Source organism: Zootoca vivipara, chromosome 13 (assembly GCF_965207765.1).
Source record: "Zootoca vivipara chromosome 13, rZooViv2.hap1.1, whole genome shotgun sequence".
Taxonomy (NCBI): Eukaryota; Metazoa; Chordata; class Lepidosauria; order Squamata; family Lacertidae; genus Zootoca; species Zootoca vivipara.
The window spans coordinates 24472182-24487995 of NC_142596.1; the positions used below are offsets into that span (position 1 = coordinate 24472182).

The 15814-nt window shown below is 46.3% G+C and overlaps 1 protein-coding gene across 1 annotated transcript in view; it reads right to left on the reverse strand.

Moving 5' to 3' along the window:
* IGDCC3 (immunoglobulin superfamily DCC subclass member 3) overlaps positions 1-15814 on the reverse strand; it is a 108109-nt gene that overhangs the window by 80567 nt on the left and 11728 nt on the right. The window contains exon 5 of the mRNA XM_088657250.1: positions 5383-5688. Within this exon, the coding sequence (XP_088513376.1) occupies positions 5383-5688 (306 nt within the window). The remainder of the gene's footprint in view (positions 1-5382; positions 5689-15814) is intronic.

Sequence of the window (15814 nt, forward strand, 5' to 3'; positions counted from 1 at the left end):
CCATAAGATGATCAGCAAAAACCTTTTAGGCTCCAGACTAATGGTCAATTCGGACACACATTCCAAGCATAAAGCAACCCTAGTTTTATCAAGCCAGGAACAAGCACCCAGACAACCTCTGCTTTTGCTGGATTTGATGCTACAATCCCAATTGTGTTAAATTGTGGTGCCTGGCTGCATTCGTAGTTTAGGGAGCTAAGAAAGAGTGTTAGGGTTCTTCCCGCGAGCTTCACTTCTTCCCCTCCTGCACTGCCCTTACTCCTGCAGTACTAGCTATGTTAAACAAAAGTTATGTCAAACCGTTAGTCCCTCTAGTTCAGTACTGTCTACACCAGAGCTTTCCAAAGTTTTCATGTTGTGCGACACATTAATTCAGTTTTACTAGGAAACTGGAGGTTAAGTGAACCCAGGAGGAGTGCGGAGACAGCTACACGCTGCAGCCAGCAGACTAACATGTTGCAACACACAGTTTGGAAAGCCCTGGTCTACACCTTTTAGAAGAGGCTCCCCAGGGTTTCAAACAGGATGCCCTTCTGGAGCTGTTGGGAATTGAACCTGGGACCTTCTGCATGCCAAGCAGATGCTCTGCCACCGAACTACACCAAAATGGCGTAAAAAAAAAAAAAGGACTATAATTCCCACCATCCCTGATCATTGGCAGAGACTGGTGGCCAGTGGGAGTCGCAGAGCATCCAATGGGGAGAAGGCAACCTAAGCCTTTCTAAACTAACCTCCCCACAACTCTGTAGCTGTTCCTCCCTGGGAAGGGGCTCCAGCACTTTTCCCCAACGGGTTTGCCTTTGCCCTCTCCCCCCCCCCCAGCCATATGGCATTTGAGAGGCGGTCCACTCTGCAAGGAACTCAAGTGCAGAGCTCGGCTGCTTTCCCACCGCAACTTTCTGGCAGGGACCATTCCTGTCTCTGGAGTTGTTTACCAGGGACGGGGCTTTGTCCGTTCTGCCGCCTTCTCCCAAGGCAGGAGGGGAAGGAGCTGCCTGCACTTGAGCTCACACAGGGCTCTCCTCCTGCCTACATCTAGCAGTGTGCAAGTATTCAACGCCCTGGGAAAGAGCAAAGAATGAAAATGGCCAATTGTCTGTGGCTGAGCACCCTCTCCAAGCAGGAAAATTGCAAGGAGGTGGCAGAAGAAAAGAGAGGAGGGGGGGAGAGTCCTCTCCCACTCATACATCCTCCCCACCCACAAATCTGAGAGGTAGATGTGAAAGAAGGTGGCAGTTGTGTGTGCTCTGAGAACAGTTCCCAGTCCTCTTAAGGATGCAAGCCCAGCGAGGAAGGAGGCCTCTTTTTCAATCCCTCTCGAGAATCCACATCGCTTGGGCCGCATCTCCCAGGCTCCGCAAAGCAAGCAGACTTTCGCTTTCAGCAGCGCCCCATTCAGCTCTGAACAATGAGGGACAATAGGCGGAGGGGAAAGGGTGGCCGTCTTTGAGCTGCATTCAAGAGGCCATCTGCTCCAGACGTCACGGCCAAGGCTGGGAACCAGGGAAGCTCCCAGGTTCAGCCTTCATCCGAGCCACTTCGCAAGCGGTCCTTAGGCAAAGCTGCCTGACCCCGCCTTTGCGAAGCCAACTGTTAAAAATCAAGTTTAAAGAAGGAGCCTCCCTTTAAAAAGCCAAGATGCTACATCTGGGGATGTAGGCGGCCAGGAAGGCAGAAATGCCTACTGCAGTGGCAGGGTTACCCTTTCCAACCCAAGGGCCACATGCCACTCTGGGCAACCTTCCGAGGGCCGCATGTCACTGGTAGGTGGAGCCAGAGGTGAAAGCGGGCAGAGCAACAGCTGTCAATTTCAGCTTTGCACAGCAGGCTAGTTTCTGCACACAGTCACACCCCCTTCTCTATCCTGCATACAGGGAAGCAAGAGGACATGTCCCAGCAAGGCAAAAACACTCCCGATATTATGCAGGGCCAGTGGGAAGGCTTGAGGAGAATTCAAAGGGCCAGTTCGGTTCCCCACCTTCTGGGTTACCCTGCCTGATGGCTAAATAATATATAGAAGCCCTTCTCCAAATTAGGAGAGGGGGCCTTTCTCCTTGATAACTCTCTGGGTTTGAACCATCCTCCGGAGAGATGCCTGTCTAGCATCCACCTTGCTGAGTTTTAGTTTCTGGATACAACTTGTTTAATGTGTCAGGTTTCCCCATGATGTTGTTTGCTGCTGTTGCTGCTACTTTACTGCTATGCAAAAGTGGCTTGGAAAAACGTGTCCATTCAGCAAAATTGCATTAACCTGCTGGTGAATGTCATGAAGGCTTCTTGAAAATCGCAAACTGGTGCAGAAATGTGGCAAGCAGAGCTTAAGAATAGAAGATTGAGAAACTGGAATTGGCAGGTTCAGCTACCCTGACCCTGGGGACGGCAAAGGATTGGCCAACAGCCTGAAGCCTGCCGTGAAGAAAACACCCAGAGAGATAAACTATACATGGAGCACATTGAATCTAGAGAACCATGCAAGATGATACAAGGTGACATGAAAGAAATTTATAAAATTACACATGGCACAAGGAAGTGGATAAAGAAAAGTTGTTCTCCATCTCTTACAATGCTAAAACTCATAGATATCCAACGAAGCTGAATGCTGGAGTTTTGGGACACATAAATGAATGGCTACTAGCCACAAGAGGCAGCAATGCTGCTGAAGACCAGTTGCTGAAAACCTCTGGAGTGGGGGAGAGAGTTCTTGCATTCAGGTCCTGCTTATGGGTTTCCCACAGGCATCTGGCTGGCCATCGATGTTGGACTCTCTGGGACACTGGCTCTTCCCACATCCTTACAATGCAAACATAAAATTATTCCAAAGATGTCCTTGAGCAATTGCTAGGGACCCCTTACGATTTCCACGTGCTGAGATTTGATGGCTGTAACAAAGCCCAAGCCTTCTCGGTTTTGCAAGACAAGTTAAAGATGATAAATTGCTCAACAGGATTCGCCATTAGTGCAACGCCTTGGATAAATTTCCCCTGAGCCTCCTGCAAACAACTGGGTGATGCTGCTACCTGCAGCAGGCGGATAGAAAAAGCCAGCAAGCAACTTATCCCCATCGCGTAAGAGAGGGAGGTCAATTTTTAGCATACCTTGCATGATTACAGTCCCAGAGCCCATGCAGTGCACCTGGCTGTGTTTGAGTACGGAATCCGTCTAAGATAATACAACCTACCAAGATTATACAGTAATCTTATAATTATACAATAACAATCAGGGATGCATTGCAATGATCAGTGCAGATCTCCATGTCTTGCCTTTCAGCGAGATGTACTATTTTCTGTCCACATACTTGAGAAATCATTTGGAGTGCTCTCTAGTATGTATCTTCTTTTGGAATGACCAAAGGTGTGTTTTCCATGAAGTAGTAGAAGTAATAATAATAATAATAATAATTTTATTATTATTTATATCCCGCCCATCTGGCTGGGTTTCCCCAGCCATTCTGGGCGGCTCCAAACAGAACACTAAAAACAGAATAAAACATCAGACATGGAAAAACTTCCCTAAACAGGGTTGCCTTCAGATGTCTTCTAAAAGTCAGATAGTTGTTTATTTCCTTGATATCTGATGGGAGGGCGTTCCACAGGGCGGGTACCACTACCGAGAAGGCCCTTGGAGCTGGATCTCAGTGTCTGGGCTGAACGATGGAGATGGAGACGCTCCTTCAGGTATACTGGGGCGAGGCCGTTTAGGGCTTTAAAGGTCAGCACCAACACTTTGAATTGTGCTCAGAAAGATACTAGGAGCCAATGTAGGTCTTTCAGGACCAGTGTTATGTGGTCTCGGTGGTCACTCCCAGTCACCAGTCTAGCTGCTGCATTCTGGATTAGTTGCAGTTCCACTGCACATAACAGAATGAGCACCCCCATTCTCTTGAAATTGAAGCACCTCTTGTTTTTGGTGTTCCTAAATACATTGGAGCACTGGGACTAAAAAAACCCTTCCCTTTCAGTCTGATGTAGTGGCTCTAGGACATTGGGGATATGGACCTTGCATGGACCCAGCTGCAGAAACAGTAATGGGTCTTCTGCTCCCTGCAGCCCTGGACCAGTACCCCTTTGATCCTGACCCAACCTGGCCTTCTCCAAGTAGCCTGATTCAAATCAAGATCAAGATCAGGTCATTCATACTGATCTCATCCAATGGCATACTTCTCCAGGGTCTTTTTCCAGGGCAGAATTCCAGCCTTGTAAGAGTCCCAGCTTCTCACACCCTCCCTGCTCCCCTCTTTCACCACAAAGAAAAAAAGGGGGGATCATTGTGTAGCTGGACAATGTTTATTACAGCATGTGGCTTTCCTGCAATCCACTGTGATCTGTTTCTCTCACCACCACTACCACCCCATTCAGTCCAGAGATACAACACATATTAAAGGGGGTGGGAGGGGGAGAGAGGGGGGGGAATCCCTTCATTTAGGAACAGTCAAGGAATCCAATCATTGAGAAATGCAGTAGAAAACTGGCTGGATCCCTGCCTCCTGCGTTTAATGTGCAAATCTGAACACAGAGGGGCATATTTAAGGCCATATTCACACCACACAGACAAAACAGTATCCATCTCTTTAAAAAGATGTTGCTTACTCCAAAGAATTCTGGGAGCTGTAGTTTGTCAAGGATGCTGAGAGCTCCTAGGAAAACCCTATTCCTTCCCCCCACCCCACCCTGCACAAAGCTACAATTCTCAAAGGGATTTAAATGTATCTGTGAATGTAGCATCTGCAGACCTTTGTACTTCCCCAATGTTCCAACACAGTTCTCACCAATACAGTCGTACCTTAGTTCTTGAAACATTTTGGCTCCTGAACGCAGCAAACCCGGAATTGACTGTTCAAGTTCGCGAACTATTTTTGGAAGCCAAACGTCCAACGGGGCTTCCTACAGCCATTCAGAAGCCACGCTTTGGTTTCTGAAGGTTTTGGAAGTTGAACAGACTTCCGGAACGGATTCCGTTTGACTTCCAAGGTACGACTGTAAAAACATTTTCAAAAAATGTGTATTGACATAAAATACTTTCTTTAAAAACACACATTTAAATGTACATTTTCTTCCATTTTTTAAAATTCATCCAGCAAACTAAAAAAAGGGGGGGTAGACCTTTCCTTCTGCATTGCAGCCCTAACTGCAAACTATGGGATTCCCCCCTCCAATATTTGAGAAAGAAAAAGGAGCTACAGGTGTGCTTACTGTCATGCTTACTGTCACCCAAATACTTAGAAATCATCTGATCACCATTCAAAACCAGCCAATTCTAGCTATTATAACCTGTGCTCCATCAACGCCTTCCAGCCAGCTTAGCTACTTTCACATCTATTAATGTCCAACAGTCAACAAAGGCAAGGGAAGGGATTTGCAAGACGGAGGAACCTCCTCAACTTACTTGCTGCTTGAATCCTGGCTTTGCGGCTCACCACCATCCCAAAGCGATTCCGAGCCATGCAGTCGTACTCGCCTTCGTCCGAGGACCCATCGCCCTTCAGTTTCTGGAAGTGGGAGAAGTACAGCGAGCCGTTGGCGAGTGTGAAGGAGTCCTCTCTGTCCACCACCAGCACCCCGTTCTTGCGCCATGTGATGCTGATGGGCTGGATCCCTTCCACCTGGCAATACAGCTCCAGCGGCTGCTCCTGCACAGCTATGTGGTCACTGGGCTCGATGGCAAAGGAGAGTTCTGTGGAACGGCTCAAGTCTGAAACATAGAGAGGAGGGAAGGGGAAGGAGAGGTCATCTCAAAGGCCACAGAGACACAGTCTTCCTGCTATGGCAGGGATCACCCACCAGGAAGCTGCCTTATGAATATTGGAAAATAATATATATATGATAAGAATATTGGAGAAAACTGGATATTGAAACCTGCTTAACCTAAATCATATATCCTAGTTTTACAGCGGCCCTTTAAAGTACGCTTCACGCAGAGTATACACAGTCAGAAGTTGACCTGGCTAAGAAAACACCACCAAGAGCGTAGGGAATTACCCTTATATGAAACCCCTTACTAGCTGCACACTTGTAAAAGTATGCAGATGAAAATATAAATGGTTGGGTTTCTTTAACTGAAAAGCAAACTGACTCTAAAGAGACTTTAAACTAAAGATAAATGCTTTCTCCCACATTCCAAACCTCCCACAAACTCCCACATAACTCCCATTAAACTATCCAAGAATTAACAGCAAACTAGCACTCGCACTAAGAAATCATACTAAGATTCAACTAAGGAATCTCTTAAACTGAGAACAACTGAGAGAGTGATCTACTAAGAAATGAATCAAACTGAAAAGATCTAACTAAGAGATACAGACGGCTTTCTGGCAGAGCCTTATATACAAAAAGCAGAGCCCACGCCTGTGAGCAATTAACAGAAACACCGGCACCTGTTTCTCTTAAACAGACAGTATTTACATTAGACCGGCTCTAAAGTAACTTGACTATTCAAAAAATCCAACAGTGAAGAGGGTCAAACCACTGGTCCATCTTGCTTAGCATTGACCACAGTGATTGGAGTACAGTGTGGCATAGCTGCCAAGTTTTCCCTTTTCTCACGAGGAAGCCTATTCAGCATAAGGGAAAATCCCTGTAAAAAAGGGATAACTTGGCAGCTATGCAGTGTGGTACTCCTAAGATCTCAGGCAGGGTCTTCCCCAAACCTAGTTGGAAACGCCAATGGATTGAAGATGGAGCCATCAAGCTGTGGCCCTTCTCTTAGTGATAAAGATTCCTCATGGTTCATAATGGAGAGCTAATTTAAATGTCAACATAGGAAGCTAGTCCAGTGTTAAAGGTAAAGGTAAAGGGACCATTGGGTCCAGTCGTGTCCGACTCTGGGGTTGCGGCGCTCATCTCGCTCTATAGGCCGAGGGAGCCAGCGTTTGTCCGCAGACAGCTTCTGGGTCATGTGGCCAGCATGACTAAGCCGCTGCCGCTTCTGGCGAACCAGAGCAGCGCACGGAAACGCCGTTTACCTTCCCGCCGGAGCGGTACCTATTTATCTACTTGCAATTTGATGTGCTTTCGAACTGCTAGGTGGGCAGGAGCAGGGACCAAGCAACGGGAGCTCACTCCGTCGCGGGGATTCGAACCGCCGACCTTCTGATTGGCAAGCCCTAGGCTCTGTGGTTTAACCCACAGTGCCACCTGCGCCCCAGTCCAGTGTTAGCAACTCAGATATATAAGCTAATTGCCAAATGGCATCTTAAAGCCTAGGTTACAGTCAACACAACGGAGTCTCTAGGCGCCTTTTTCCCAAGGAGATTTTATTTATTTATTTATTTATTTATTTATTTATTTATTTACTATTTTCATTTCTATACTCCTTTATATTTTAAAGAAAATATCTCAAAGTGGTTTGCAACACATTAAAACATCAAATAGAACAATCCAGAATTATACAAATTCAAGCTTCAAGGAAAATATTTCACATTCTTCTCTAAGTGACATTTTGCTTTCCCCATATTTTGTTGCCTACTTAATATATATAGCTGCCCCACAGCAGAAGTACTCTAGGAAGTCAGTGCGGTGTAGTGGTGAGAGTGTCAGGCTAGGACCTGGGAGATCAGGGTTCAAATCTCAACTCAGTCAGGAAGCTTACTGGGTGACTGTGGGCCAGTCACAGCCCCTTAACCTACCTCACAGGGTCGTTGTAGGGATTAACTGAGGAGGGGGGGTGAACCATGTACTCATTGGAGAAAAAGGTGGGATATAAATGCAATAAATAAGCTGCTCGGTTTACCTGCTTAAGAAGGCTGGAGGGGCCAGCTAGTTGGAGACGTCAGTCGCCAACCTGGCATCCAAAGATCTCCACATGGTCGCAACTGGACCCATGTAAGTCACAAAAATGTGCCTGGCCCCTGGCTAATTTCAAACACTGGAAGCTATGTGATCATTGACTCACCCATTAGTCCTTCTAGCTCAGTGCTGTCTATAAACGGAGTAAGATGCACAGGTAAGAGTTACTCGGGTCTGTCGTGGGACTAACTTGCAAGGAAGCTGGAAAGCCAAGTTTCAAGGTTTGCACCTGGGAATGCTAAAAATGTGTATGTGACCTGCAGAGCACAGGACACAGAATCCTGCAGCTGGGGGGGGGGGTGTCACCCAGTTCAATTGCCTGCTTGAGGCAGGAAATCCAGAGTTAGAGATTTCCTCCTAATGTTCAACTGAAACTGGCCCTCTTGTAGCTTAAATCCATTAGGTCTAGCCCAGTCCTTCACAAGAGCAGAGAACACGTCTTTACGTTCTCGTGTGGGGAACCCCCTCAAGTTTTGAAAGAGTGCTATTCCAACCACCCCCAGGCTTCCCTCCTCTAGGTTAGAGATGGGTCAGTTTCCGTTTCCCACATTTTCCCCATCTTTAAATTCCGTTTTCCACATTTCCATGTCAATTTTTGTTTCCAAGAGTCCTCATGAAAATCCAGCAGCATGAATTCAGTGCAAATTCATTCGAGTATACAATTTGGCCATTTGCATATGTAACTTTGATATAAAGAATTTTTGACTGTCGATTTCACCAGTATGTGCAAACTTTGCCTCAGTAGATGCATTTTTGTACACACAGAAAACTGCATTGCAGGATTCTGAATAAGGCAAATTTGAAAGGATGTATTTGGGGTTCCCATTAAGTTCCAGGAAGTGCAAATTAGATGGATTCCCCTTTAAATGGAATCCAAGCTTAATTCCACAGCCCAGCAATAAATATGGTTCCCTCGGATCAATTCAGCCCTGCTCCACAGCACCTATCTGCCTTGATGTTTAGAAGTACAGTACTAACCTTCCTGTTTACAAGACAGGCAGCTCTTTAAAGAGGGAGAGCGGAGGGAGGGAGGGGAGGGAGGGAAATCTTAGATGAGTCTTTCCGTGACAGGATGAAGCCTGATGTTTTAAGATGCTTAATGGGTTAATAAAAGGAGGCGGACAAAGGCCATGTTTATTCTCAGCCTCCACTGCCCAAATGGAGTCGCCATTTGGAAAAGTTCCTGCAGCCTCACCTCTGACATGCAGCTCGGTAACCCAAAGCTGCCTCTTTGTCTGCCCAAGTCCATCTGCCTCATCTCAGATTTCACTCCATGCTGATCCCATCGTAATCCAATTTAAGTTGCCATATATAAGGCGAGAGGGGGAAACCTGGAAGTGCCCAAGTCTCCCAAAGCATACGGGTTCTCATTTTTTGCAAAAGAGAAGCGACTAGTTCCTTTCAAAGCAGAATAGAGTTTGCGGGGGGGGGGAGGCGCAAGCCATTCCATCCTTTGCCAAGCAGGCTAAGTTGAGGGCTGGGGAGCTGGGGAGTCAGCGTGGACCAACAGCAGAGGTGGATTAGGGCACAGCAACCAGTTCCGTTACACTGGGCGCCAAAACTATGACGCCGCAAATTGAGCAGAACGGAAGGTGAGAGGTGGGGACGCTGAATTTTGGGCTGGCACAGGAGGGCGCTGAAATTTGAAAGACCAAAGTCTCCCCCTGCCAACAGAGATGCTCAGGCTCAGTTGAGTGCTGGGGGGGGGGCATTACTGCTGACACAGGTAGTACTGTCAAAACCAGAAAGGAGCCAGGTCCTGCTACCTTAGTCACCACTTAAAAGTGTTTGAAATTAGCCAGGCACAATTTTCAACCACTTGCGGCCAAGTGAAGATGCCTGGGCACTAGGATGGCACCTGGCACCTCCACCATCTGGATGGATGCCAGCAGATCCTTGGATCTTGCCTGTTTCCTCCACACTAACACCACATCCTGTAGTATTCTATCAGTTCTTTTTTATCTACACAATCAAAATGAATTTCAGGAACCAAAATGCTTTTCCTGGGCAGCCTGAGCAGGAACAGTGAACCATGTTAATATACCGTAGTTCAGGGGTTCCCAACAAAATTTTCTCGAGGACCCCTCATCGAGCCGCTATTGTGACAAGGACCCCCATTAATTCCTAATCCTAAAATTAAAAAGTGAGAGCCAAATTAAGAGTCTTTTTATATTTTATATTTATACGTTTTTTACAGTTACAACAGAGTACTCCATCAGTATACAGTTAGTTTTAGTTTTCAGTTCTTAATGAGATGAGTTAAATCTGTCCTTTGAGTCCATTATTTCTGAAATATTAGGTTCCAAACTTGAAACTTTCACTCTGAAATCTGACCGCATGTCGAGCCGATTACTATATTTGTTTTTCATGAAACACATGGAAGAAAATGCTTGCTCACACCGATATGTGGTTGCAAATGGAAGGATCTTTTTCATTGCCTTATCTCCAAGTTTCTTGTAGTCCTTGCGGCATACAGCAGAACTACTGCCTCTATCTAATTTTGCGCTAGACTCTGCTCATGCAGGAAGCGGCCAAAACAAAAAATCTGTTATCATACGAAATATATTTAATATATTTTTTATTCTAATAGGATCTTGAGGACCCCTCTGGCATAGCTCACGGACCCCTGGGGGTCCCCGGACCACCTGTTGGGAACCACTGCCATAGTTAATTGTTGTAACTTGTCTTCACTTACCCCACCCCACTGACCTGCTCATAGTTGTGAAGAATATTCCTACGTTATGAATGGTCCGTGTCGCCATTAAGAAAAAGAAGTAGGAATCAGTGTTAGAAACTGGGATAGAAAAGCTAGAAGCCAAATGGCTTCTGGCGCCTGGGTTGTGGGCGCCAAAACAGAATGTCTAGTTGCCACTGGGGGCAGGTCAGCAACACTTTTTAGTTATTATTTTGATAAGCATGAATTAATACACAATTCACATAGGTGACAGATTGTTAATATCACATTTTTAGCAGAAATTGTTAATACAGTCGTATCTCGGAAGTCGAACAGAATCCATTCTGGAAGTCCATTTGACATCCAAAACACTTGGAAACCAAGGCGTGGCTTCCGATTGGCTGCAGGAAGCTCCTGCGGCCAATCGGAAGCCGCGTCAGACGTTCGGGTTCCAAAGAACGTTCGCAAACCGGGACACTCACTTCTGGGTTTGCAGCATTCAGGAGCCAAAACGTTCGACTCACAAGGAGTTTGACTTCCAAGGTACGACTGTACATGTTTAATTTGGCGTTGACAATGAAAATATTGGTACCATACTTCCATTTTCAAACACTCTACTCTTTAAACTCCTTAACATATTGTCTATCCTTGACATATACTTCGAGGCTTCAAAGCACATACATTTCAGTAATCCTTGAGTGTCAGCCCGGCACAAAAAAAATGGCACCCAGACTTACAGTATTTAGATTCTCGCAAATGGAGAACCTTTAGGCACAAAACGCACCTGGTTCCCTGCTAATTTCAAACCCTGGTAGGAATAGGCTAAAATAGATGTGGACTGTCCCTGGATCAAGTGACTTTTCTTCTATAAGAAGAATCTAGCTCAAGGTAATCATCCAAACTAGCCAGATGTTTAACTAAGATTCCATCGCAGCCGGTCCATCGTTTGAAAAATAAAACTTAAGAGCAGTCTTGCTCAAAAATGGCAGCTAGATATTCCGTTGTGGCGACTGTAACCTTGGTTTGAGGAGTCATTTGGTGCCTGGCTTATACACCTGAGTTTCTGATCACTAAGCAAGGGACAGGAACACAGGAAGCTTCCTTACACCGAGTCAGGCATATTGGTTCATCTAGCTCAGTATTGCCTACCCTGGCTGGCAGCAGCTCTCCAGGGTTTCAGGCAGGGGACACTGGCAACCCACCCTGGAGGTGCACGAGTTTGAACCTCAGGCCTTCTGAGTGCAAGGCAGTTGCTCTGTCACTGAGCAACACTTCGCTAAGCTCTGGAGGTAACCACAGAGGGGGAAGAATGAAAACCCTTTAAAATAAAATAAGGGATGTTTGGTTTAGAGATCAGCTTGGATTCACTGGCAAAAGAGTGGCTTCAATTGAAATGAAGGCAATTTCAGATATGGATGAGATGTTTTATCTTTTGCTCTCGAATAACTGAAATATCACCCCAGGCCAGAGGCAAAAGGTTAAAGGCGGTTTTGGAGGTGGATTTCCACTCCTCCTCCTCCTCCTCCTCCTTCTTCTTTGTTTAAGGCAATTGTAAATACGATTACACAATTAATGGAGGAGGAGGAAAAGGCCTCCATTCACTTTGCTGGAGGGGGAAAGAAAATAATTGCGGCTAATTTCCTAATATAACCCTATTCACATCTTGGATGCCTATCAAATCTAATATCATGGTGCCAGAGCCCCAAGGCAGGTGGATGGGAAGACAGATGTGAAGGAAGCCTTTTCAAAACAGGGTGTGCAACACTGCAATAATTTAATACAGTTGTGTTATATACAGTTGTGCTATATACACCTGAGCCCAATACAGCTGGGCTCAGAAGTAAGCCCAAGCAAGTTTAAATGGGTCTAACTCTAACCCAGGGCTGTAGCCTCCTATGCTAAGTTGGCTTCTTAAATAACTGGGAGATTCTTCACCAGTAAATTAAGTTCTTGCTCATCTCCACTCCAGCTGGGGCTTTGTCAGGGGAATTTTCTCTCCCTCCTTTTAAATCGCTTTTACCTTTTATTATGGCAAAGGAAAGGAGGGTGGGAGCCAGGAAAATGTAATTGACAATGTCACAATGGAGGAGGGAAAACTTCAAGACAGAAAACTCCCCCTCTCTGCCAGTTCTCCTACGAGAAACATTTCATATCTCCCCCAACAATATGATGTGTGGCGACACAAACAGTTATTTAACCAAAAAATATTTGATCAGAGAGAAAACAATTAGCAGTGCAAAGGCTGAACTCCCAGATTTATCTTGCAGAGAGAGGGAAAGGGGGGGAGGAGGCTTGGGGGTGAATGAGAGCTTTTCAATGCACTCTGAAGTTATTGTTTTCCCCATCTTCCAACCCTCGCTTTTAACTGGGCATCTGCCGTTCCTTTCCACAACCTGAACAGCACCAGCTACCACTACACAGTATCAAGGTTGGTGTTTAGGGAGGCTTTTAATGTTTAACTGTTTTATTTCATTTTTCTGTTGTAAGACGCCCAGAGTGGCTGGGGAAACCCAGCCAGATGGGCAGGGTATAAATATTATTTATTATTATTATTATTACTACTATTATTATTATTATTATTATGATATTGCCCACACCTGGGAGTAAGCCCCATTGAACATGGTGGGGGCTTACTTCTGAGTAAACCTGCAAAGGGTTGTGTTGTGAATGGGTTACCAGACTCCCGGAATCTTATCTCCTCCCCCACAATGACAATTGGGGGGGGGTTGCTTCAGGAGGGAAGCCACCGTAAATGCAGAACCCACCATTGCTTTTTTTTATATAAAAAAAAAGAGCAACCCCTCCTAATATTTTTCAGATGCTCCAAAACTAAGCTGAAGCCTTCCCAGGTGTTAGCACTCCAAATACAATTGCTAAGGGGAAACAGGAAGGAATTTGGGGGGGGGGAGGGCGCTCTAAGGAGACAGCCAGAAAGAGATCAAACTAGCTCTGACCCTTTCCCTTTTTTTTCTGCAAAGCTACAGGAGGCTCAATCAGGGATTCCATAGAGGGGCACCGTGAGAGGTTTGGTCATATGAAATCTATTTACAGCTACCGTAAGGAATCAGTCCTTGCACTGTCTAACATTGGGGGGGGGGAATGAGCAGGGAGCATACTGGGATCTACTGGGAGATCTCCGAGTGATTCACAGTAGATCAGCATGCGGTTCTGACTCCTAATCTCTAGCGATTGCAACTACCGGTAGAAAGCTTCTTTATTTCTTTTTAAAAAGCACAGGGTGGTGAGGAGAGGGAGAAGAACATGAGTTTAGGTTCAAAAGGACCAGTGTGCTTGGTTCTGGTACTGATCCTCATATCTATTACATTATTATATCATTATCCCATCCTATGGAACGCCCTCCCATCAGATGTCAAACAGATACACAGCTGTATGACTTTTAGAAGACATCTGAAGGCAGCCCTGTTGTACAGGGAAGTTTTTAACGTTTGAGGTTTTATAGTGTTTTTAATATTTTGTTGGGAGCCACCCAGAATGGCTGGGGCAACCCATTCAGATGGATGGCATATAAATAATAAAATTATCACCATCATCATAATCATCATCACAAACTCCTTAATTCTTAACTAAACCACTTTGTCTTCCTTCCTTCCTTCCTTCCTTCCTTCCTTCCTTCCTTCCTTCCTTCCTTCCTTCCCTTATTACTACACTAGTCTCATTCAGCCCATTAAGAAAACGGGCACTAGAGGTGCGACGGGGCCGCGGCCTTCCCTCCCTTTCTGCACTCGGCCGCGGGGGGGCGCCAGAAACGCAATTAAACAAAGCGCTCTCCCATCATGTCCCGCGGCCGACCGCAGAGAGGGAAGGAAGGCCGCAGCCCCGCCGCTCCTCCCACGGGCCAGGTAGGGTTGTCAGGAGGCTGCGACGACGGACCAAGATGGCGGCATCAGGCTCCGGAGCCCGATGCCGCCATCTTGGTCCGCCGCTGCAGGGGAATGGGAGGCAGAGGGTTGGGGGGGAAGAACGCGCGTGCGTGGGGCACATGCGCATTAGCGCGGACACAGGGACACAGGGACTGGACGCAGAGACACAGGGACTTTATTATATAGGATTTACTTTCCACCTAGGAGCTGAAGATAGTGTACATGGCTCTCCCTCTTTTACTCTCACAACCACCCTATGAGGGAGCTCAGACGAAGAGGCGTGCCCGGCCAAAGGTCACCCAGCAAGCTTGATGGCCAAGTGGGAATTTGAATCCTGGTCTCCCAGGTCATAGTCACAAAACACTCTAACCACTACACCACATTGGCCTTTTTGCACCTGGCTGTGATCGGTGGCCTCCGGATTCTAGTGAGAAACAAGCAAACAAAGGAGATCCTGCATGCCTGAAGTTCGCCATCCTTGGTCTAGTATCTAATCCATGTTCTGAAGACTCGCTTGAAGGCTTTTGGGGTTGGGTTTGCTGTGAGCAACCCTCTTCTAGGGCCTTGCTTTACAGTACGAGTAGGAATTGGAAACCTTTTCATCTCTGAGGGCCACATCTTCATCAGGATCAGCCTCGTAGGGCCAAATCGGACAGGTGGGTGGGGCTGCCCACCTATCAGTCCCATGAAATCACACGCAAGGCACTTTGAAGTCCCGAAGCTGGGGCTTCTAAAAGGGAGTGTTTCTCCCCTTGATTTGGCGGTGGGATTCCAATGCACAGCCCTTCCTGATCCATTGCAGGTCTGGATGGAAACCTCAATGGAAACAATGGAAGAGAAACTCCATTTTAGCAGATGGCTACAATGTAAACCCCTCCCTGAACACCAGGGTTTGGGGAAGGGGTCTTTCCTACTTGGAGAGACCAAGGATTGAACCAGAGAATTTTTGCACTCAAAGCGCTGAGTCAAAGACCCTTCCACACTCCAAACAAAGGACATACTAGCACTAAGCAGCATAGCATTAATGCTTCCCAATATATTCTGTTGGAAACCTGCACTGAAGCTACCTCAGCTCTTAAGCTGAGGCTGCCCTGGGGAACATGGCTGAGCCTCCTCCAGGAGGGGCCATTGGCCAGTCCCTCTCTGCCTCTCTTTCTTTGAAAGTGCAATTATGGGCCCGCTCACTTCCTGCCCTGTTGCTTTTACGGGCTTGCGAAACACATGAAAACAATTATTTTTATCCTCCTGCAAAACCAAAACTTTCTAGACTCTTTTGGGTTGACTGGCCAAGGACAAGCTTTTTCATGAGCCATGCTACATAATTTATTGGTTTTTTAAAAACTCTGTAAAGTTTTTTTAAGAAAAAAAGAACTCCAGTAAAGTTCAGACCAGTTCGTGAGACTGAAGTAATTCCGAACTGACTCTTTCACGCACAAACCCCCTAATCATTTCGACTTAACAGATGTTTATAGTCCATA